Source organism: Schistocerca piceifrons, chromosome 1 (genome assembly GCF_021461385.2).
Source record: "Schistocerca piceifrons isolate TAMUIC-IGC-003096 chromosome 1, iqSchPice1.1, whole genome shotgun sequence".
Taxonomy (NCBI): Eukaryota; Metazoa; Arthropoda; class Insecta; order Orthoptera; family Acrididae; genus Schistocerca; species Schistocerca piceifrons.
In genome coordinates, this window is record NC_060138.1 from 326947278 (window position 1) to 326972618 (window position 25341).

Here is a 25341-nt window from a genome sequence, read left to right on the forward strand (position 1 = left end):
ATATCGAAGAAGACTGTTGTAAGGAAGCTGCGCTGAATGAAAATGACAAAGGTGTTAGTTGCTGATATTACTTGATAATCATAAGTTTCCCTCCCTTTTTGAAGCCATTCTGGGTACTTGGCAGTATGTAACTGTACGCCAGCTACCACTTCAGTTATCTTATTAACAATCTGCTCCAGTTATATGTTGATCTACAAATATACTCAATAAACCACAGTGCAGTGCATGGCATGGAACACACCAGTATTGTCAATTGTTTTTTTCTATTCCATTATGTATCGAGGGAGAGAACAACAACTCTGCCTATGTACTTGCCTTAATAGCCCTTACCATAAGATATTGATCCCTATACAAGGTATATTACTGTTGCAAAGTCACCTTTCAATACATGTTCCCTAAATTTGAGCAACAGGTTTTGTGATGACAATTCTGCCTTGCTTCTAAGGATTCCCACTGAAGTTCCTCACACATTTCTGTTACACTTTCATGTGGGATATACAAGCATAGCTGTGCAGCTCTGGATCCATTCAATAACTGTTGTCATGCATACTTGACAAGGACTCCAACCACTATACTAATACTTTAGAATTGGTCACACTAGCTTTTTTTATGCACTACTTTTACAGACACATCATATTGTACTACATTTTCCCACTACCCTTCCAACAAATCTATGTCTCTTATTCACTTCTCCTAAGACTGATTATACATTAAGATTTTGTTTCATAATGTTCTTTATTATGTCCAAATACTTAAATGATTTACCCTGCTTAAGACGTACATCAGTAATCTGATAATATATTACTTCACTCAAAACATGTTGTGAGGAAATGAAAAAATTAGAGGAGGAAGGAGTCAAAAAATTTGGCTGAGTTACATTTTATAACACTATGTTGATATCCTGAAGAGGGGCAGCAGCCTTTTCAGTAGTTGCAGGTGCAACAGTCTGGATGATTGACTGATCTGGCCTTGTAACACTAACCAAAACAGCCTTGCTGTGCTGGTACTGTGAATGGCTGAAAGCCGTGATTTTTCCCGAGGGCATGCAGATTTACTGTATGGTTAAATGATGATGGCATCCTCTTGGGTAAAATATACGGGAGGTAAAACAGTCTCCCATTCGGATCTCTGGGCGGGGACTACTCAGGAGGACATAGTTATCAGAAGGAAGATTTACCCTGCTTAAGACGTACATCAGTAATCTGATAATATATTACTTCAATCAAAACATGTTGTGAGGAAATGAAAAAATTAGAGGAGGAAGGAGTCAAAAATTTGGCTGAGTTACATTTTATAACACTATGTTGATATCCTGAAGAGGGGCAGCAGCCTTTTCAGTAGTTGCAGGTGCAACAGTCTGGATAATTGACTGATCTGGCCTTGTAACACTAACCAAAACAGCCTTGCTGTGCTGGTACTGTGAATGGCTGAAAGCCGTGATTTTTCCCGAGGGCATGCAGATTTACTGTATGGTTAAATGATGATGGCATCCTCTTGGGTAAAATATACGGGAGGTAAAATAGTCCCCCATTCGGATCTCTGGGCGGGGACTACTCAGGAGGACATAGTTATCAGAAGGAAGAAAACTGGCGTTCTATGGATCGGAGCTTGGAATGTCAGATCCCTTAATCGGGCACGTAGGTTAGAAAATTTAAAATGGGTAATGGATAGGTTAGCGTTAGATATAGTGGGAATTAGTGAAGTTCAGTAGCAGGAGGAACAAGACTTCTGGTCAGGTGAATACAGGGTTATAGATACAAAATAATAATGAATAGGAATGCAGGTAAGCTACTACAAACAGCATAGTGAACGCATTATTGTGGCCAAGATAGATACGAAGCCCACACCTACCACAGTAGTACTAGTTTATATGCCAACTAGCTCCGCAGGTGATGAAGAGATTGATCAAATGTATGATGAGATAAAAGAAATTATTCAGATAGTGAAGGGAGACGAAAATTTAATAGTCATGGGTGACAGGAACTCGATAGTAGGAAAAGGAAGAGAGGGAAACGTAGTAGGTGAATATGGAATGGGAGTAAGGAATGAAAAAGGAAGCCGCCTGGTAGAATTTTGCACACAGCGTAACTTAATCATAGCTAACACTTGGTTCAAGAATCATAAAAGAAGGCTGTATACGTGGAAGAAGCCTGGAGATACTGGAAGGTCTCAGATAGATTATATAATGGTAAGACAGAGATTCAGGAACCAGGTTTTAAACTGTAAGACATTTTCAGGGGCAGATGCGGACTCTGACCGCAATCTACCGGTTATGAACTGTAGATTAAAACTGAAGAAATTGCAAAAAGGTGGGAATTTGAGGAGACGGGACCTCTGAAAGAACCAGAGGTTGTAGAGAGCTTCAGGGAGAGCATTAGGGAACAATTGACACGAATGGGGGAAAGAAATACAGTAGAAGAAGAATGGGTAGCTTTGAAAGATGAAACAGTTAAAGTAGTAGAGGATCAAGTAGGTTAAAAGTTGAGGGGTAGTAGAAATCCTTGGGTAATAGAAGATGTATTGAATTTAATTGATGAAAGGAGGAAACATAAAAATGTAGTAAATGAAGCAGGCAAAAAGGAAAACAAACATCTCAAAAACGAGAGAGACAGGAAGTCCTAAATGGCTAAGAAGGGATGGCTAGAGGACAAATGTAAGAATGTAGAGGCGCATCACTAGGGGGTAAGATAGATACTGCCTACAGAAAATTAAAGAGACCTTTGGAGAAAAGAGAACCATTTGCATTAATATCGAGAGCTCAGATGGAAACCCTGTTCTAAACAAAGAAGGGAAAGTAGAAAGGTGGAAGGAGTATATAGAAGGTCTATACAAGGGTGATGTTTTTGAGTGCAATATTATAGAAATGGAAGAGAATGTAGATGAAGAAGAAATAGGAGATATGATACTGTGTGAAGAGTTTGACAGAGCACTGAAAGACCTAAGTCGAAAAAAGGCCCCAGGAGTAGACAACATTCCATTAGAACTACTGATAGCCTTGGGAGAGCCAGGCCTAACAAAACTCTACCATCTAGTGAGGAAGATGTATGAGACTGGTGAAATACCCTCAGACTTCAAGAAGAATATAATAATTCCAATCCCAAAGAAAGCAAGTGTTGACAGATGTGTAAATTACTGAACTATCAGTCTAATAAGCCATGGGTGCAAAATACTAACATGAATTCTTTACAGATGAATGGAAAAACTGATAGGAGCCGACCTCGAGGAAGATCAGTTTGGACTCTGTAGAAATGTTGGAACACATGAGGCAATACTGACCCTACGACTTATCTTAGAAAATAGATTAATAAAAGGCAAACCTACATTCCTAGCATTTGTAGACTTAGAGAAAGCTTTTGACAATGTCGACTGGAGTACTCTCTTTCAAATTCTGAAGGTGACAGGGGTAAAATACAGGGAGCGAAAGGCTATTTACAATTTGTACAGAAAGCAGATGGCAGTTATAAGAGTTGGGGGGTATGAAAGGGAAGCAGTGGTTGGGAAGGGAGTGAGACAGGGTTGTAGCCTCACCCCGATGCTATTCAATCTGTATATTGAGCAAGCAGTAAAGGAAACAAAAGAAAAATTCGGAGTAGGTATTAAAATCCATGGAGAAGAAATAAAAACTTTGAGGTTTGCTGATGACATTGTAATTCTGTCAGAGACAGCAAAGGACTTGGAAGAGCAGTTGAATGGAATGGACAGTGTCTTGAAAGGAGGGTATAAGATGAACATCAACAAAAGCAAAACGAGGATAATGGAATGTAGTCGAATTAAATCGGGTGATGCTGCGGGAATTAGATTAGGAAATGAGACGCTTAAAGCAGAAAATGAGTTTTGCCATTTGGGGAGGAAAATAACTGATGATGGTCGAAGTAGAGAGGATATAACATGTATACTGGCAATGAGAAGGAAAGCATTTATGAAGAAGAGAATTTTGTTAACATCGAGTATAGATTTACGTGTTAGGAAGTCGTTACTGAAAGTATTTGTATGGAGTGCTGTCCCCAGGTGACCAGGCTGTATGTGAAGGATTTTTGGTGTGAAAGGGATGACAGCTGTCAAAAATGCAGGTACTGTTGGTGGTTAATGGGTTTAATGTGGACAAAAGTGTGGACGGAGCCATCAGATGGGAGGAAGTCAACATCTAGGAAGGTGGCACATTGGGTTGAGGAAAACCAACTGAAGCGGATAGGAGAGGTGGTGTTGATGTTGTGAAGGGATGAAGATAGTATGTCTTGCTCCTGAGTCCAGATGATGAGGTTATTATCATTGAACCTGAACCGGACTAGGGATTTCGCTTTTTGGAGCCTAGGAAAATATCCTCTAGATGGTCCACAAACAGGTTGGCATAGAAGTGTTGTATACCTTCCCTTCAAAGGAGAAGTAAATGTGGGTTACGATAAAGTTAGTAAGGTGTTTGAGGAATGAGGTCGTGGGTTTGGAGTATGAAGGACATTGGGAAAGGTAGTGTTCAATAGCAGCAAGACCACGGGCATGAAGGACATTGGTGTATAGGGAGGTGGCATCAACAGTTATGAGTAGGACTCCAGGATGTAAAGGAATGAGGATGGTGGAGAGTAGGAAGTGGTATTTTTTGATGTGGGAAGCTACATTACAGTCAATTGGTTGGAGGTATTGGTCAACGAGGGCCAAAATTCTTTCAGTGAGACACAACAACCAGCCATAATGGGCATCCAGGACTGCTGAGTTTGTGGATTTTGGGGAGCATGTAGAAGATTGTGTGGGGTGTCATGGGGGTGAGGGGAGAGGTTCTGGGAAGGGCCTATGGCTTTAAATAGGGATTGGTGGATGTTTTGGACTTTTGGGATAGGATCACTCTGGCAGAGTTTGTAAGTGGAGGAGCCAGATAATTGGCAGAGGCTTTCCGCCAAATAGTCACTGTGATTCATAACAGTGGTGGAACCTTTGTCTGTATGGGGGAGTAGCCATGTAAGTGCAGGCGTGGTTAAATTTAATGGAGCTAAACTTCTGACTGTTGTTATTTATAGATCCCCAGACTCCGATTTCACAACATTTTTGCTAAAGCTAGAGGAGGTTCTTGGTTCACTTTATAGGAAATACAAAAAGTTAGTTATATGTGGTGACTTCAATATTAATTGTATAAGTGATTGTGCAAGGAAGAGAATGCTGGTAGACCTCCTTAATTCATATAATCTTATGCAAACCGTATTCTTTCCAACGAGAGTGCAAGGGAACAGTAGAACAACCATAGACAACATTTTTGTTCATTCCTCATTACTAGAAGGGCATTCTGTTAGCAAAAAGATGAATGGGCTTTCAGATCATGATGCACAAATTTTAACTCTAAAAGATTTTTGTGCTGCAACATGTGTTAAATATAGTCATCAGCTGTTTAGGAAAGCTGATCCAGTTGCTGTAGAGACCTTTATAAACCTTATCAAGGAGTAAGAGTGGCAAGATGTTTATAGCACTGATACAGTAGACGATAAATATAATGCTTTTCTCAAGACTTTTCTCGTGCTCTTTGAAAGTTGCTTTCTGTTAGAATGTTCAAAACAGGGTACTAGCACAAACAGGCAGCCTGGGTGGCTGACTAGAGGGATAAGAATATCTTGTAGAACAAAGTGGCAATTATATCAAAACGTTAGAAACAGTCAGAATCTAAATGCAGCAGCCCATTACAAACAGTATTGTAAGGTGCTTAAAACTGTTATTAGGAAGGCAAAAAGTATGTGGTATGAAGATAGAATAGCTAAGTCTCAGGATAAAATTAAAACCATATGGTCAGTCATAAAGGAAGTGGCTGGTCTGCAGAGACAGGTCGAGGATATAGAATCGGTGCGCAGTGGGAATGTCTGTGTTACTGATAAGTCACATATATGTACAGTATTTAGTCATCACTTACTGAATATAGCAGGTGAACTAAATAGAAACCTATTCCCAACAGGGAATCATATAGCGCTCTTAGAAAAAAGTGTTTCGAGACTGTTACCTGAAATGCTCCTCCATGATACTGACAAGAGGGAGATTGAGTTAATAATTAAATCACTAAAGACCAAGAACTCTCATGGATATGACGGGGTATCTAGCAGAATACTGAAGTATTGTTCTATGTATGTTAGCCCAGTACTTAGCCATATCTGTAACTTTTCCTTTAGGAGTGGTCGGTTTCCTGACCGATTAAAGTACTCGGTAGTGAAGCCACTTTATAAAAAGGGAGACAGGGATAATATTGACAATTATAGACCTATTTCTATGCCATTGGTGTTTGCTAAAGTTATCGAGAAGGTTGTATATACAAGGTTACTGGAGCACTTCAATTCACATAATTTGCTGTCAAATGTTCAGTTTGGTTTTAGAAATGGTTTAACAACTGAAAATGCTATATTCTCTTTTCTCTGGGAGGTTTTGGACAGATTAAATAAAAGGTTGCAAACGCTAGATGTTTTCTTTGATTTAACGAAGGCTTTTGACGGTGTTGACCACAAAATATTACTGCGGAAGTTGGACCATTATGGAGTAAAGGGAGTAGCTTACAATTGGTTCGCCTCTTACTTTAAGAACAGAAAGCAGAAGGTAATTCTCCGCAATATTGAGAGTGGTAGTGATGTTCAGTCCCAATAGGGCACTGTTAAGTGGGGCGTTTCCCAAGGGTCGGTGCTGGGGCCACTGCTGTTTCTTATTTATATAAATGATATGCCTTCTAGTATTACAGGTGATTCAAAAATATTTCTGTTTGCTGATGACACCAGCTTGGTAGTGAAGGATCTTGTGTGTAATATTGAAACAGTATCAAATAATGTAGTTCATGAAATAAGTTCGTGGCTTGTGGAAAATAATTTGATGCTAAATCACAGTAAGACTCAGTTTTTACAGTTTCTAACTCACAATTCAACAAGAACCGATATTTTGATCAGACAGAATGGGCATATTATAAGCGAGACGGAACAGTTCAAGTTCCTAGGCGTTCGGATAGATAGTAAGCTGTTGTGGAAAGCCCATGTCCAGGATCTTGTTCAGAAACTAAATGCTGCTGTATTTACCATTAGAACAGTATCTGAAACAAATGACGCTTCAACACGAAAAGTAGTCTACTTCGCATATTTTCATACGCTTATATCGTATGGTATTATTTTTTGGGGAATTCTTCTGATTCAAAAATGGTATTTTTGGCTCAAAAACGGGCTGTTCGAGCTATATGTGGTGTAAGTTCGAGAACCTCTTGTCGACCCCTATTCAATAGTCTGGGAATTCTGACATTGCCCTCACAGTATATATTTTCTTTAATGTCGTTTGTTGTTAGCAACATTAGCTTATTCCCAAGAGTTAGCAGCTTTCACTCAGTTAATACTAGGCAGAAATCCAATCTGCATGTGGAATGCACTTCCTTGACTCTTGTGCAGAAAGGAGTGCAGCATTCTGCTCCATTCATTTTCAATAAGAACTCAAAAATCTTAGCAGTACCCCAAACACTTTTAAGTCTAAACTGAAGAGTTTCCTCATGGCTCACTCCTTCTATTCTGTCGAGGAGCTCCTGGAAGAGCTAAAAAATTAAGCAAATTCCAGTGTTACATTGTTCATTTTCTTTATTTAAACTTACGACTTGTCACCTGAATATGTTTTTTTTATATTTCATTTTATCTGTTTCTAATATCGTGTTATAATTTCATGTATTGACTCGTTCCATGACCATGGAGACTTCTCCTTAATTTGGTCCCACAGAACAATAAATAAATAAATTAAAAAAAATAAATAAATGGGTTGATTAGGTCAGGATTTGTTTCGAGGTTGTGTATAGCTACTCTTTCTTCTGCTGAACAGTTGGTGTTCTGAGGAAGGGCCCTGGGGAAGGATGGTGAGGCTTCTGAAAGGTTGGTGTTCTAAGGAAGTGATCTTGGGAAGGATGTTGAGGCTAAGCGAGCGGTAAGGAATTCCTGAAAGGTGATCAGTGGGTGATTAGGTGGAAAGGGGGGGGGATCATGGTTGGATTGAGGTATGAGCTGGGAGAGGTAGGGTTCAATGTTGGAATTAGATTGGTTTTGGTTGGATGGACTGGTGCCAAAGAAATGCTTCCAATGCAGGGATTGGGAGAAGGCGAACAGGTCTTTGACAAGTCCAGTATGTTTAAATTTGGGTGTAGGGCTAAAGGTGAGGCCTTTGGATAGGGCTCAAACTTACGTTAATTTTGAGCAATACCCATCTTGTATATTAGTGTAACAAAATATGCATCATGTTATAATGGGTCATTTGCGTCCACAGGTATCGAGCGTTAAGTTCAAAGTGTAGACATTTATGTAGAGCATCACTCAACAAATGTGAAGCATTTTATTCTTTCCAGCATGATGAATATTATCTGATGCTTCTGCTTATCACTCTGTAAAGGACACAATGTGGAATGAACACTTGCCTGTCTCCAGCTTCAATGTAGCCAAGCATATCCTTGAACTTCAATTGCAGGAATATAATAAACTGAAAGAATAATGTGAAGAAACACAATGGCAGAGTGGCCGCTAGTACTAAATCTGCAAACTGCGGCATGCAGAAGATCATCATTTACAGACTGGACATGTGGTAAATGGCACCTTAAGAATGAAGAGACAGCAAGTTCACAGATTCCATGTACAAGTGTATGTGAAATTATTAAAAGAATGAAATGCCTTGTGACACTTGAGTTGTAGGAGTAAATGCATAAGTAGACATGGAACAAAACAAAGGGCATATTTAATGTTAATAATACATTCAGTTTATGTTGTTAAAAAACACTCCTGTCATATATCATCAATAATATTCTGAAAATAATGCTACTGGGGCATGTTACCTGAACATCACTCACAGGCAAAAGTTAAGTCACTTTGCTGAAATTGACCAGTAAGAAATAAACTGAGTACAGTTAGTGTTTTATTCTGTAACTTGATTATTTTGTCATGATCCAAATGCTACTGAAGTTTTCTCACTTGCGTTTGTTGCTGTATCTCCAAATATCATATATCAACTTCTCTCATGAGGGTGAAAGGTTCAGTACCGTTAAAATAATCTCAAAAGGCTATCTGTAGTTTTTCATGGGGCACTGCATACAGAGCAACTGTAAACAAGCTATTGAATCTATATATCTGTCTCAATGTTACAACTGCTTGGACTTAGTCATAGTCATATGACTGATTAACATAAATAAATGATAGTGGTCTACTATGGAAGACTACAGCTCCTGTTGCTGTACACCCATTTGTTGCTAGTAGAATACATTTTCTATGGTGTATGTAGTCTAGATTTTGGGGAGTTTCAGCAGCAAGTTATACAAATAAGTGTTGTTTAATTCAGAAGACATTCATATTAGCAAACCCACTCCTAGGCGTCTTTTTTTCGCTCTCCCTCTGAAGTTCAGCATCTGGTCAGTCTTATTCTGCCATTAGTTGAGTTCACTGCTTAGGTCATAGATTAGAACGTGAAGGTGTTTTACTGACTCATTTACAATGCAGCTGCAATTAAACTGTTTTGTGGCTGAGTTAAGTTCACTGGGTATATTTAATTCTGTCTCTAAGAAAACGTTAACCAGAGCATTGGCTACTGTACATATGAGGTTATCTTCAGTGACAAAGTTCTGTTCTATTCAAGGTTAGTTTCCTTGTCCTCACTCAGAGAGAGATGAAAACATTTTAGCTTGCAGGAATGTCATTTTCAGTGCTGTATATAGGATGTTTCCGGAAAAACAATAGGCCTAAATATTTTAAGAGGTGGTAGTATTGAATAATTTGAATAAAACATTCTATACCTGGTGAACATTAATAAAACTGACAAACTGCAGGAATGGATTACTGGCTGGAAATGGAGGAAAAAGATAATATGAACATGTTTCCAGAAATGCATCATTGCCACGGTAGATGATGCTGATGAATGAAAGTTCCTCTGACCATATGTGGTGTGTTCCATGTGCGTAGCAAACTGTGTGATTGACACAGTGTACTATAAGCAGTAGTATGGTCCAGTTTTCATGTCGGGAACAAGCTGAAATGCTGCCTGTATATAGCCAAGCAGATGGAAACGGTAGAGAGGCAGCACGGCTATACCAAAACAAGTACCCTCAGATACCAACTGCATCACACAACATTTCAAGCCCTTTTTGGTTGTTTGTGTGTCATGGCTCCTTTCATACAAATGATTGTGCAAGGAGGCAGCGGACTGTGTGAACACCAGACTTGGAGGACTGGGTTCTGTCTCTAGACTATTTCCAACTGCTTGGCCCTATACGAACACCATCTCAGCTCATTTCAACATGAATAGCTGATCATTCTGCTGCTTACCATACACTGCATCATCCACAGAGCCTGCAACACACAAGGAACACACCGTACGTGGTCAGAGGAACTTTCATTTGTCATTGCCATCTACCATGCCTGCAATGCATTTCTGGACATATGTTCATAGCACCTTTTTTTTCCTCCGTTTACAGTTGGAATCTGTGCCTGGTTTGTCAGTTTTATTAATGTTTACCTTGTATAGCATGCATTCAATTTTTGCTGGTCATAAAGATAGAGTTGTTAGAATTTAACCCAAACAAATACAGAAGGTGTTAAGTAAAGGCAAATGGTTAAGATCTGCAATGATTTACATAAATTTCACCTCCTACTTCAAATCACTTTCGAATTCTTTTCTGAGATTGTCTTGGCATTCTTTTTCGAGGGCAGCACTATTCATAATCTATGTTATCAATATGTCTCTCATGTTTACCTTTTCTTTATGGAATTTGCTTTCCACAGAGGCAAAAATCCGAACGAGCAGGATCTGAGACCTGGTTGGTCATGAAAAGTGACCATTTTTTCCAACTCATCATTCGTGGAAAGTTTGTGTTGCCTGAAACTAGAATCGGCAGGGTCCCATCATACTGGAAGAACATACCCATCCTTGCAGCCAAAGGAATCTATTCAAATAATTCTGGAGGCTTGTTTTTAAGAAAGTTTGGATAAAGGGGCACTGTAAGATGATGTGGCAACACAACAGCCCCAATCACGTAACTGTCCATCATATCACATCATGAATTTACAGAGCAGCATACTTGAAAATACGTAGTCAAAAGGCATGTGGCTTTTCACTGACCACAAATGTGAGTTATGAGTGTCATTGATACCATCAGGAGTGTAAATGGTTTCATCAGTAAACAGTATTATTGGGATTAGTTAGCCATTTGCAATTAACTAAGAACAAAATAGCAGTTGCCTACCTTCTCCTTCTCCAAGCTCTATCCACTCTAAATGATAAGTGTAAATGCTGTACATATGTAACGTCCGCCATATTCTTGTACATGGAACACAGATGTGCATAGGAACTCTGCTTCTTTAAGGACTAATTCTAGCAACTGAATAATGTCTTGTACTTTATCCAATCTCTGTTCATTTCCACATTGAGATGAAATATGACTGCTGGGCACCGCAATGGTCTTATGTAGTTTAGTGAAAAAAATTAGTGAACACCCCTGAATCTAGTACTCTGCAGTTAGAAAATTGGCTATCACATTCTCTATTATTAGCATCAGTGATCAGTTTTTCCACTGCACACAAACACCATATTGGCATACCCAGAATTTGTAAGTATGCGCAGTATGCTTAAATGATACAACAGAATTAGCCAACAAATCAAAATAATAGTTGAAAAATTTAATAATGTAAACTCGAATACAACTTCACAACTTGAAGCACAAGACAAAAATGACAATCAATAGCATCTGGAGTACACATGTGAAATGAAAACTCATCTCTGTATCCCATAAAAATTCAACACTAGTACTATGGAATGTATTGTTCAAAGTAATTCATACTACCACTTCCTAAAATATTAACTATTCCCACTGAAATACTCTGTATATGACACGTACAGATTGGTGCAAAAAGAATGCATGGATTTGACTTGCATAGTATTGATGATGGGAGTGGAATGGCGGGATGGGTGTCTGTTGTTTTGTAAGTTAGAGTGTCCAGTTTCAATTGCAAAGGAACAGTGGACTGTGCATCATCACATTTTCACTGTTGAACATTTCTTCAAAAGTAATGACTCTGTGATCACAGTTGAATGGCTTTAATGTGCATACATCAATGTTTCAGAAATTGTTCGATATTTGATTGCAAGACAATAATGCGTTTGGTTGCCTCTTCTTCCTCACAACTGGGTCATTCATGAATTAGATGCTGCCTGGTCATTCTCACACAGTGTGAACACAGAAAAATGTTGATGGAGTAAGAACATCTGTTCTTCAAAGCCCTCACCACTCCACTATGTGGTGTACCCCAACTCTGGGCTTGTCTTGTCATTCATTACAGTGGAACCCGAAGGATGAGTTACATTTTCATCCTTACAAAATTACAATCATACAGATGATTCACGGCCATGATAATGATGAACAGAGGTAATTTTGTGGGAGAATGCTTGATGTTCTTGCTGCTGATGACATGTTGTTGATGAGCAATGAAGGGCACTTTCATTTAGACAGTTACATAAACAAACAAAACTGTCACTGTTGGGCAGCAGACAATCCACAAGAAGTGTATCAAAAACTACTGCACAGTGCAAAAGTGACAAGTGTGGTGGGGAGTGTCCAAAATGGGAATCAGTGGGCTTACTTTTTTGAAGAAGGTGATGTTCATGTAACAGTGAATGCTGGATGTTATGTTGCAATGCTACGCAATTTCGAATTTCGTGTGGCCAAACTTGATGCTTTGGGGATGAACATGGTAGAAGGAGCCACAGTCCACACAGCTAATGATTCCATTGCAATTGTTTGAGAAATGTTTCCCCAATGTGACGTCTACTGGCCAGCACAATTGTCGATTTGTGTCGTCTTCTTATAGGATTACCTAAAAAGTAAAGTCTATTGCAACAAACCTCGTACACTCAATGACCTGAAAGTTGCAATATGTTACGAAATTGCTGATGTTTACATGACATGTTGACGAAAGTGATGGCGAACTTGGATAGAAGAGTTATAATGTGTACTTACGAAGAAGGCCGCTATCTGGTTGACATCTTTAAGACTTCAAGAAACATGATAATTCATAAATTGTATACATTACTAGTTGTAGTGATGTGAGTAAATTTTGTATGTGATCAAAATAGAGCCAATTATACAGGTTTGAAATCCACACATTCTTTCTGCACCACCCTGTATAAAGCAACCTTGGTGGATACTTTTTTGAAAATGTCATTCTTACGTCAAATAAATGTTTTCCCTTTGCATGTTTCTTTTGATTTAGGTGTTCCTGGTCAGTAGGGGCACTTGGGGTCTTATGTTACACTGTCCTCTAGACAGTTTATGAGTTTGGGTTTATGTATCTTTGACATACCTTAGTTTTCAAAGTAATTTTAAATGTAATTGCTAGACTTGAACAGATCAAAGTTCTGTGTTTTGTGAACACAGCTCAGTATCTAGCATATAGGTAGATGATACCTCCAACCTATCACTGGTACCCTCCCATCCTACAGAACCACTACCACTTTCTGGAAGAGCTAAAATTTATTTGCACCCTTCACAAACTACGCACACCTGCCTCCTTTGTTCTCAAACACAATTTTTCTCAATGTCTAATTGAAACTTGTTCAAAATTTGAAAACCAGACCTACAAACAAGTAAGTTGGACAGCTATGGAAACCACTACAGGCCCTGTGCTTTGTGGATTAAGTGGAAAAACATTCTTTATCAGCAGTTCTGATTGCCGCATGTGGGCTCACATTGTCGTAGAGGATAACCATGCTGTCCACATCAAGAATCCCTCAGCACTTCTTCCTGATGGTAGTCCACAGATGTGACAGTGTGGAACGATAACTGTTTGCATTGATGGTTGCACCTAGTAGCATGAAGTTGTAATGGATCTGGGAGATGTGTTATTTTCTATCGGATTTGTCGATACCAAATTGTAAATGCTTTCTTATATTTTTGTCTGAATTTTTTTATTGTAATTTGCCTTATCTTATGTTAATTTACTTATATTTTTGAGAGTGACAGCATATTGATTACTATTAGTAGATGTGACGAAGAATATCAAAGAGACTGGTTACAAGTGGAAGCTTGTGTGTTGTGTAAAATGTCTTTGACGCTGAGTCGTCTTTGACTGTAGTCAGTCGGCAGTTAACTCTTGGTGTGTGTTGACGGTAGAACAATGTGCAGGTCGCCGTCATAAATAATTTACTAGTGAACAAAGAAAAAAAAAAGAATTATGTTACTACTTGTTTTATATAAACTTTAAGAAGAAACCACATTCGAAGAAATGGTATTTGAAGCACCAAAAATGAGGCAAACGCATTGAATCAGGTCAATTCTGCAGCCGACAAAAACTGCATAAGGGAATCATACTTCCACTAGACAACTGAAGCCAAGACAAATATCATCTTGTAACCATTTCACAGAAAAGGTACTGTCACGAAATATGCCAAATTTAAGTAAATAAAAAATAGTGAGCATATTTCAAAGTCCACCACAAGAAGTACATGCAATCCCACAGGACCATTAGCATCATTTTCCCAACAGAGGGTACTGAACAGAATTTTCTTGTCACAGGTGAACCCAGATGTTTCCACAGGACGCGCTCTGCTTTGATTTTGGTGTCAAATGCGGTATTCACGTCTCATCACCTATAACAATACAGTCCAGAGAACTGTCATCTCCCTCGTCATACTGCAGCGGTTGATTCAATGAAGCATTCTTTTGCTTGCCTTTCATCACATCATCCAAATTCTTTAACACCCACTGACTGAAAGCTCCTGGTGCCCTAAGGACCCATGAACAATGTCATAAACACTCCCAGATGAAATATCGAGCACCCGGGAAGTGCCCCTGAGGTACATACACCAATTTGTTCCCACCATTGCATCTACGTGGGAAATGTTTTCATCTGTCAGTGACATACAAGACTTCTCAAAATGCTCATTATCATGCAAGTCTTCACAGCCTTTTATGAAATCACAACACCACCGCCTCACACTTCTCAAAGCGAGACTTTTCCCCCATATGTGTGCTACATTTGCCTGTGGATTTTTATGGGTGTTTGTCTCTTGCTCCCGGGAAAGCTAATCAAACTTCATTGCTCATACGTCATGGATGAGTGAAGTAAAACTGTTATCTTCAACACCTGACAGCAGCACGGTGGCATGGAGCTACCAGCCAATAAGGCTTGTTGGTCCAGGAATGGTCCACCATTGGAAACAGATATGTTGACTTTGCATTTACAACCATAATACGGCTAAAAAATAATGGGCAATGACTTCTTGATTCGCCCACATATCTTTTTGGTCTGGACTCACAATGTAGACTAACAGCTTCACTTCCTGCAAGAGTTAGGCTCTCTCTCTCTCTCAGTTGAAATGTACTGGGTCATTTTCCAGATACCAAACTACCTCCCTGACATTGGCCTCAAACTCAGTACAGCTCATATTCATACTTCTGCCTAATTAAAACCAAGCAAGAAGCACCAATATCACATATACTATTCTTGGTGCACTTCTTGTGTCAATTCTCTATCAAAATTCAATATTTTCATGATGTCTTACAATGTCTTCATCATGAAAGCAGTTGACAATCAAAGAAGAAAAATGTTTCTTTACTTGGATTTTCATAGAGAATTAATGCGACACGTGCACCGAGAACAGTTTACACAACACATCTGTAGTGAAAAGGCTCCATGGCTGTATAAGCAACAATTTTCCACTCTGAAAACTGCCACAGCCACAGCAAATGTTTCTTTTCCTCTCGGTTAAGTATCTATGGAAAATGAATTCGCTCCACACAGATTGATAACCTCCCCAAACTTACAACTAACTATAATATTGACCATCCAAAATGAAATCATATTAATAATCTCCTTACCTTACACATCCTGGCAGTGGGGTTTCTATTTTCAAAAACAACTTGAAACCAACTCCTTCACTATCCATTACCATCCAGGCCTTGTAACTTTAACAGATCACTGAGCAAGAGCTACAGCATTCTCAAGGCAAGTCCTGAAACGAGATTGTCCGTCCTAAATTTTCTCCCGATACCACCCAGCATTATATCCCATAATCTTGCTAACATTCCCAACATGTTTGCTGAATTATATGAGATTTTCAGACCACTTCCCTGAAGTTTCTACACTCTCAAATATTCATGTTGTAAAATCTGCCTCATGCCTTCATCCACTACTACCTAATCCAGCCACACATCTCCCAAGATATACAACATTAGAGGGAGAGTTCCATTTGTATCAACTCTTGGCTTTTACCAACTGGAATATTTATTGCAAAGCTTTCTATGTATGAATGAGGACCACTAAATAACAGAAAGTGTGAACAGAAATGTATAAACTGTTTTTTTTTATTATTTATTTTTTTATTTTTTTATTTTTATGGAATATCCACCACCTAGCTGCTGATTATGTTCTGCAGCACAGCTCACAAGACTTTAGTGCCTGCCACACCACAAGGTCTACTTGGATCTTCATACATGGCACCAGCTTTTATTAACTTCAGTGAACCGAAGCCCTCCACACTCATCTTATGTCAGCCTATCCTCTTTCGTTTTCTATCTCCACTGGTGTTACTTTTTATTTTTTGTTTTCCACTTTACGATATTATTCCAATTTTTAAAAAATGTTTAGGTACTACCATCCATCTCCCCCTTCTTCAATCTATTACACCTTACTTGTTTAATTTCTCAATTTTTCATCTTTACTCCCCATACTATCTCTTCCTTCTATCACATTTAAACTGAATATGACACACTTCTTACTGAAGTACTATTTTTTGACTTCTAACTACTTTCCGCCACCTTTCCCATTCCCACTTCAGACAGGATGTGTTCCTCTTAACATGGCTTGAGTGACTTGCCATCCTTCGCTACCACTCCCAAAAATCTCAGTCACTCCAAACTATTTGCACTCTCCTACTCTGAAGAACCCATATTTCCAAATATAGGCGTACTGCATATTTTTTAGTCACTGTACGAGAAATAGTACTTCCTAAATGTGAAACTTTATTCATTGAAACAGACTTGCCTACAAACTTATAACATATAGAATCTACAAGTTGTTGCTATTAATAATAGAATCTAAGAATATATCAGGTCTGGATAAAAACATTATGGCTTTCTCCTGCTTCTCTGTTGATTGATAGGCTGTAAAAGATGTTTCCACACGATTAACCACTATCTGACTGTGTTCATCAGTAAGTATTGGATTAAAAAATAAATAAATAAATGCACAGATGAAGAAACCTTAAGTGGGAAACAGATTGTTCCATTACAAGTCCATTTTAATGCTCTTATGTTGCATGCAGAAGCCATAGAAACTGAAAAACCAAACACTAATGGCAATGGAGGATACTACAGTTGCTCACTGTAAAAACAAGCACTCTTCTACCATTTCTTTCTTAATACTCCTCTTTAGCACTGAATTCTTTTGTGATGGTTGTGATGGTGGTGGTGACTCACGATATGCAGACAGAGTTCAATGTGTGTATTATTTCCATAACAGGTTGTCCCAGAGGTCTGTATAGAACAGAAAAATTTGAAGAGTTCATGGAGCATTTAAACTCTATCCATCCAAACACAAAATTCATGATGAAACTGGAAAAAGAGAGCCAGCTACCTATCCTCAATGTGTTAGTTATGAAATCACCAGATGGATTTCTGAAACGCGGAGTATATTGGAATCCCACACACACTGATCTCTCTCTGTATGCTTTGCGCCATCATCATCCATCATAAAGGAATCTGATGCTAAAGAGTTTGATCTGCAGACTTACAGACAGAGAGAGATTCACAAAGAATTACAACACCTGTGAATAGTGTTTCAACGGAATGGGTATTCACGTCATCAAATTGAGCTGATTTTGCAGTCAAAATTAAGAACATCCAGAAAAGTGGCTGAGACTAAGACGCAGGAAAAGAAGACAAGAATCAGTTATCTACCTTAAACTGGTCCACTACCCAGGAAGATTGGTTGACTCATATGGAAACATGGTATCAAATGTATTTTATTCCTGTGTACTGAAATAAAAACTCTCTTTGTAATTTTAAAGATAATGTAGGCCTCTGAAAGCCAGTTGTGTACCGCATTCCATGCAAATTTGGGAGTCTCACATGAGCAGACCATTAGAACAGTCGAAGACAGGTGCAAGGAACATCAGCGACAAACCCGACTAAAAGAACGAAGAAATCAGTTGTCGCAAAGCACTGCCTCAAATATAATCATGAAATGAAATACGACAACATCAGTATCGTGGTGAAAATGTCAGGTTTCTGGACAGCATAATTAAGGAGTCTACTGAAATAAATATGTTGGAAAACCTAACGGCTAGGGGTAAAGGTGTCTATTTAAATACGGCTTGTGGTCCAGCAATTATTTCAGTAAGATCTCACTGGCTGTCACACACCTGAGTTGGGAAGTGGTGAAGAGTGTGTGCTTCACAGAATATCAGTGCCGCTTTTGAAAAACGAGAGCTAAATGGCTGTAATGGGAGTTGAGGGTAAAACTCATCTATCAATAGTAGTGCAAGACCAACAGTAGTTCAGTATGGTTAAGAGTCCAGGCAACAGGTGCAAATAACAACATAACTCATAGCACCTTAGTAAGACGAGGGGATCAGTTGTCCTAATATTGGGCATAAAACAGAAGCAATAATGCCAGTTTGGTGGCAGCTAATATTTATAAAGCACCAGTTAAATAGATAATTTATTTGGGTATTATATTATGAGCTTCCAAGTAGAAGTTAGTTAATTATTTAGCGATTTCGATATGTTTTCGTGGTTTAGGCCTAAATTTATCATGTGTGTGTGTGTGTGTGTGTATGTGTACTGTACAGTTCACTGTCTTCAGTATGGATAGGGAATGTGAATGCTGCATTTGGATGCAAGCTAGGTTGGAGACTCTTGGTTTACAGCTGTAGACGATGCTGGCTTCAGTCAAGCAGTTTTGAGGCTGCTGCCAATGGGCACCACTGAGGGGAGCCAGACATGAGTATCCAAGGGACGTCCAATAGGTCCCACACATTTTCTGAACAGTCAACTATTGTCATCAGCCTGGTTACAGTCCACATTGAGGTTGATGCCTCACCTGTTTTCAAATGCAGGGTCATTTCAAGGTATGACAGGTAACAAAAGACTTTATGGGGTCCAATCAAAAAGCCCTCCTGGTTTGTTTGACAAATAAGTTTCAGGCAGTAACTGTGGCTGACAAATATCCTCAGCCAGTTGCAGTTGCTTCTCCTGTTTCCGAGAAAGTCTCTTCACCTGCAAAGTCTGGGCATTCACAGAGTGTGGGATTATTGGTAGTTGGGGCTTCAATGTTATGCACATGCTGTAGTTCCGAAGGTGTATGGCTACCAATGAGGAAAGAAATTCAGTGGGAACTCAGTACACACACCAGGAGAAGAGGAGTGTTTCGTGCTAGATGTGTAATTGGTCTCTCCTGAGACCATGAAGAGCACGGGGTGCAACCAACTGAAGGTGGTGGCTTATGTCAGTATTCCTGATGTGTGTTGCTTCTGGATCACTTTACACAGCCAGTGTTGCTTGCAAGATGAAGGTGAAGCTCACCATCTGTAGCATCATTGAGAGGATCAAATGTGGATCACTGGTATAGAGCTAAGTGGAGGGTTTGAATCTGTAGCTCAGACAGTTCTGTGACCATGTAGGCTGTAGATTTCTTAACTTTTGCCATAGGGTGCAGACGAGTAGGGATCTGCTTAATAGGTTTGGTGTCCATTACACAAAAGAAGTGGTTACACAGGTAATGGGACCTGAGTGGAGTGGAGTGGACAACTTTTTTAGGTTAGAGGGAATCAGAAAAGTACAAACAGGGGTTCGAAGGGAGCAGGTAACACACAGGACAAGGGCAGATCTAGGAAACACATGGAGATAAATTAAGCTGAAGTTTTTACATAGAACCTGACAGTGTCAGAAAGGACAGAATAAATTCAGTTGGTGGTGGTGAGTTTTTTGCTATGAGAAGCAGTTTATCTTGTAGTTTGATTGAAGTAGATAGTAGCTATGATTTAGTAAGGGTGGAGGTTACACTTGACAATTAATTTCATTTAACGATCCCTGGACTCAATGATATGGTTGCTGAAGGGTTCAAGGGAAACTGCGGGTCCACCCCCCCCCCCCCCCCCCCCCCTCCCCCGCCGCCCCACAAATAGGTACCCAACTCATAAAATTATAGTGAGTGTGGATTCAATCTACCCTTGATATGTTTGCAAAAATACATGTTTAAAGCAGGTGGTGGGCACAAAACATCGTCTGAACTTGTACTAAATGCTTCCTCTGAAAACTATTTTGAGCAATTAGCTAAGGAGCCCACACAAAGTGTAAACGGTTGTGCTAAACTAGAATGCTTAGCCTAAAACGGTCCTAAGTGCTGTTGATATAAGGATTAGTGACCACAAGGTCATTGCAGCATGAATGAATACCATACAATCCAAATATATCAAAAACAATAGTTTTCTTTTGGGTGTTCAGTCTATCTGGTTCCATTTTTCAAAACTCAGCTGAATACCTGAAAGCACAATATTAATTAATCACGCAGAGAAAACCTGATGGATTACATCAAAAATAAATGTAAAATATATCCATTTAAGAAAGCCCATAAAAATTTTCTTGTTGCCTTTCTAAGGGACAGACTCCACTCCTACCAAATTAATTATGTGAGCTCTGGCCAAATGTGGCTCATATTCAACGAAAAAGTATCGATGGTGATTGAAAGAGTTATACCAAGCAAACTAATATGAGATGGAACAGATCCCCCACAGTACACAAAACAGGTCAGGACACTGTTGAAAGAGCAAATAAAGCATGCCAGATTCAAGGGAAAGAGAAATCTTCAAAAGTAGAAATGTTTTAAGCTAAAAATAAAGCATCGACTTCAATGTGAGATGCTTTTAATGGTTTCCACAATGAAACTCTGTCTCAAAATCTGGTGGAAAATCCAAAGAGATTCTAATCATATGTGAAATATACCAGTGACAAGACACAATCAATACCTTCTCTGAACATAGCACTCATAATGTTATTGGCAAAAATGCAACTAAAAGGAAGTTACTGAACATGACTTACTGAAATTTCTTCCCCAAAGAAGATGCAGTAAATATTCCAGAATTTGAACCAAGAACAGCTGTCAACACGAGTAATTGATTTAGCAAAGCAGCATAAATCCCTTAATAAAGGCCTCCAGTATAGTTTGTAAATCAGTCAGGTTCCTTTCAGAGGCTGCTGTTACAATAACTCCATACTTAGCAATCATATTAACCAATCACTTGAGGGCAGATTTGTATCTAAAGACTGGGAGATTGCAGAGGTCACACCAATAGACAAGAAAGAAAGCAGAATTAGTCCATTGAATTATAGACCCATATCACTGACATCAGTTTGCAGTAGAGTTTTGGAATACATACTGTGTTTAAGCATTACAAAATACCTTGAAGTAAACGATCTTGCCACACAGTAAACATGGAGATAGAAAATATCATTCTTGTGAAATGCAACTGGCTTTTTTTTTGTTCACACAAAGTAATGAGTATGTGATCTGAGGCTTTCCAGGTGTATGCTCTGCTCCTACAGCAGAAAAGTTATTTGCTGAAATATTGTGGACATTCAACAATTTGATCCAGCAGTACACTTGAGAACCTTGGAAGAAGTAATGAGTGCAATCAATAGGAAATCTCAAGTAGATTCCATACTTATAGATTTCCAGAAGTATTTTGATATCATTCTTCACATGCGTATTCTGATCAAATTGTGTTCCTATGGATTATTTCCTCACTTGTGCGATTGTATTCATGATTTCCTTTCAGAAAGGTTCCAATTCATAGTAAGAGTGAAACAGAAGTGATGGCTGAGGTCCCCCAAGGAGGTCTTATAGTCCCGCTGCTGTTCTTAATCTATTCAAACAATTTAGGAGATGATCGAGAAGCCCTCTTAGATTGTCTGCAGATGATGCTGTCATTTACTACCTAGTAAACTCATCGGAATATCAATATGATAACAAACTGATATCTAAATGGTGCAAGAAGTGGCAATTGGTGTAGAACAATAAAATGTGTGAGGTCCTCCACATGCTTACTAAAAATAATTCTTTTAAATTTTGGTTACCCTGTAAATCACACAAATTTAAAGGTATTCAATGCACCTAAATAACTGTGGATTACACTTACAAGCAACTTTTATTGGAACCATCACACAGAAGATGTTAAGGGGAAGAGGAATCAACAACTGCCTTTTATTGGCAGAACAGTTAGAAGATACAACAAATCTAGTGAAGAGGCTGCAAACACTATATTTGTCCATCCTCTTCTGGAATATAGCTGTGCAGTATGTGGTTCTTGCCAGATAGAATTGATGAAAGACACTGAAAAAGTTCAAAGAAGGGCAGCTTGTTTTGCGTTATTATGAAATAGGGGACAGAGCATCACGGACATGACAAGAGAGTTTCACTGCGGCGAGATCTCTGCACAAAATTTTGTTCACCAACTTCATCCTAAAAATGCCAAAATATTTTGCTGACTCATATTACACAGGAAGAAATGACCATAGTGATAAAATAAGAGAAAGCAGAGCTTGCATGGAAAGATTTAGACATTCATTTTCCCCATGTGGGGTTTGAGAGTGATATGGTCGAGAAATGGTCTGAAAGTGATTCTAAGAACCCTCTGCCAAGCACTTAAATGTGAACTACACAGTAGTCATGCAGATGTAAATGCAATTCACCTGGAAGTGCACCTTTAATTACGTGTGCCAAAAAAATTGAGAGATCACAAAATTATTTCATTTTTATCTACTCTTGGTTTTTGAAACTGATAACAAAGAAAATTTATAACACAATGGTTCCACAGAGTATTATTATACATGATATTTAATCCTAGTATGAAAGCAATGTATTTTACGATACACTGAATTATGTTGAGACACATGAGTATTTGAACTGCTCTCCAGCATTAATAAGATTAGCCCACTAGCAAGACAGTAAGAACAACAGATATTTTTTCATTTTTATTTGTTCTCCTTCTGTCTGCACCCTTCTGTCCCCTTCTCACACCTTACTGTTTTCTTCACTTTCATAATGTTTCTCATTTGCGCCACAGCATGAAATCATGCATATGCAAACAAGTGACAAACTAGCCAAAAACAACTCAAACATTTCAAATAGCATATTACACACACCCAGATATATGTAGCTCATGCTTCCAAATGTCAGCCAGGATGAAGTCCAAGGGAATGGATATGATGCAACAGTGCAAGATATTGTAGTGGATCCAGTGTCTACATTTCATGAACTTCAAGAAGTAACATAGAAACAAGTTTATGCTGTTGATATTTCGAAATGCAAAAATTGATCCAAAGAAACAACATCTTGAACTACACAATAACATATTTCAGCTGAATATCAGTCATTAAATTAAAACAAAAAATCATCTGGTAACAAAAGAGTAGTGTGGATCCACTACATTTTTAGGAAAAATAAGGAACTGTAATTCATTACTATGTATTTGTGTTAGCTGTCCAGAATGACATGATTGGGAATGGATTGCATTAGTCTGTGACAGAAAAGGAAACAAAAACACAGTTGTGAAAAACAAGATACACACACACACCATGCTGTAAGCAACATATCAGTTTACATTCAGGACATATTTTGAGGTTCAGCATTAAAATGAGGAGCACACAGAAATATTTCACTGGGAAAGCATGTGTGCATCAACATACAGGAAAACAAACATTAGGAGGAATAAAATAATCATTAATCAAGCAGAAATCTGCACATACTTCTCACCCTGTTAACAACTGACATTTGGCAGGTTCGTCTCAGGCCAGTAGTCTGATGACCCTGCATTGAATAAGTGTACCTAGAAGTTTTAATGATGGTTGTTAGGTGGTCCACAACAATACTAAATACTATGAGTAGAAGTGATAGGCTGTTTGTGTCTGTACATGGATGTATTTCACCAACTGTGAAAAACCAGCAGTGGACTGTACCAATATTTACAAATTTTATCATATAGTAAAAATAGGTATTCCACCAACTACGAAAAACCATAAGAGAACATCACCAATATTTATAAATCTTATCGTATGGTAAAAAAAGTTATTTTTTTAATGTACGAAGATAAAGTTTTCTTCACATGCAAATGTCTTCCTAATCGTACATTAAAAAGGGTTAGTAACAATAGCTTTCCCTCTACAGTTTGCCACTGTAAAACCTTCTCACAAGAAGCATTAACAATATACATGCAATAACTGAAAATCCTAAGAAGAATACAGATACTGGTTTGAACAAAGACAAACCCTCATCATATGGAGAAAATGTTGAGAAATAGATATCAACATAAACACGAATCCAAACAGTGTAGCTAAACTTTTAAACAGCTGCAACTACCCACACCTGCACCACTGGCAAGACGTCTGTGTTCCCTTTGCTATCCCTCACTCCCCTCCACTTTGCTGTTCTTGTCCTTCATTTCTTCCATGTTTATCAAGGCAGTACAAGACAACAGCTCATACCAATTAATACAAGTCTTTTCACAGTGTTGAATGAAAATAGGTCTCCCACCTCTCCCCCCCCCCCCTCTCTCTCTCTCTCTCTCTCTGTCTGTGTGTGTGTGTGTGTGTGTGTGGGGGGGGGGGGGGGCGCTCGTGCACGCACGCAAGTTCGTTCGCCTATGTGTGTGTTGCGGGGGCGGGGGGTGGAGGAAAGATGGGGAAGGGGGGACAGTAATAGGGAGAGAGTAGGAGGGGAAGAGAGGAGGAGGAGAAGGAACAGAGTGGAGGGAGGAGAGAATGGGAACATAGAGGGTATTGATGTGCACAGTGTGGGTGTGCTATATTTGTGCACTGCACATGTTCAAAAGTCAAGCCACAGTGTTCAACTTTTTTTTTTATGTTGCTACTCACTGCACATACTTTGTTGTTGCTTATTGCCTTTACTCATATCATTAACAATAAAAAGAATACAGATTTTGTCTAATAAAAGAAAAAAATGCCTTTTCATGGATTATTTACACAGTTTAATTAATATTAACTGGATCTGTGGAATCAAACAATGGAAAATCCAGGATGGAATAACAACAATTTTTTGAAAAGGATACTCACCATACAGAGGAGATATTGAGTCACGGCACAACAAAAAGACTCCTAAATATGTGAGCTTCCAGCCAAAAGGCCTTCTTCTAAAGCAGATAACACATACACAGACACACAAGCACAACTCATACACAGGTGACCACTGTCTCTGGCCACTGAGGCTGGACCGAGGACCAGATGTCTGGTCTCTGTAGTCAGAGACAGTGGCCACGTGTGGGTGAGTTGTGCGTGTGCGTGTGCGTGTGCGTGTGTGTGTGTGTGTGTGTGTGTGTGTG

General features: G+C 38.9%; 1 protein-coding gene across 6 annotated transcripts in view; it reads right to left on the reverse strand.

Annotated features, from left to right (window-relative positions):
- The window catches only part of LOC124782689 (probable E3 ubiquitin-protein ligase MGRN1), a 180477-nt gene that overhangs the window by 41510 nt on the left and 113626 nt on the right, over positions 1-25341 (reverse strand). For 2 of the 6 annotated variants that reach the window (XM_047253965.1, XM_047253963.1), the window contains exon 13: positions 23760-23832. The exons of 3 other annotated variants lie outside the window; for them this stretch is intronic. In XM_047253965.1, coding sequence (XP_047109921.1) covers positions 23764-23832 — 69 coding nt within the window. In that variant the 3' untranslated portion in view covers positions 23760-23763. Of the gene's footprint in view, positions 1-23752; positions 23833-25341 lie in introns of all 6 variants that reach the window. One more of the 6 variants, XM_047253964.1, reaches the window with a different exon arrangement.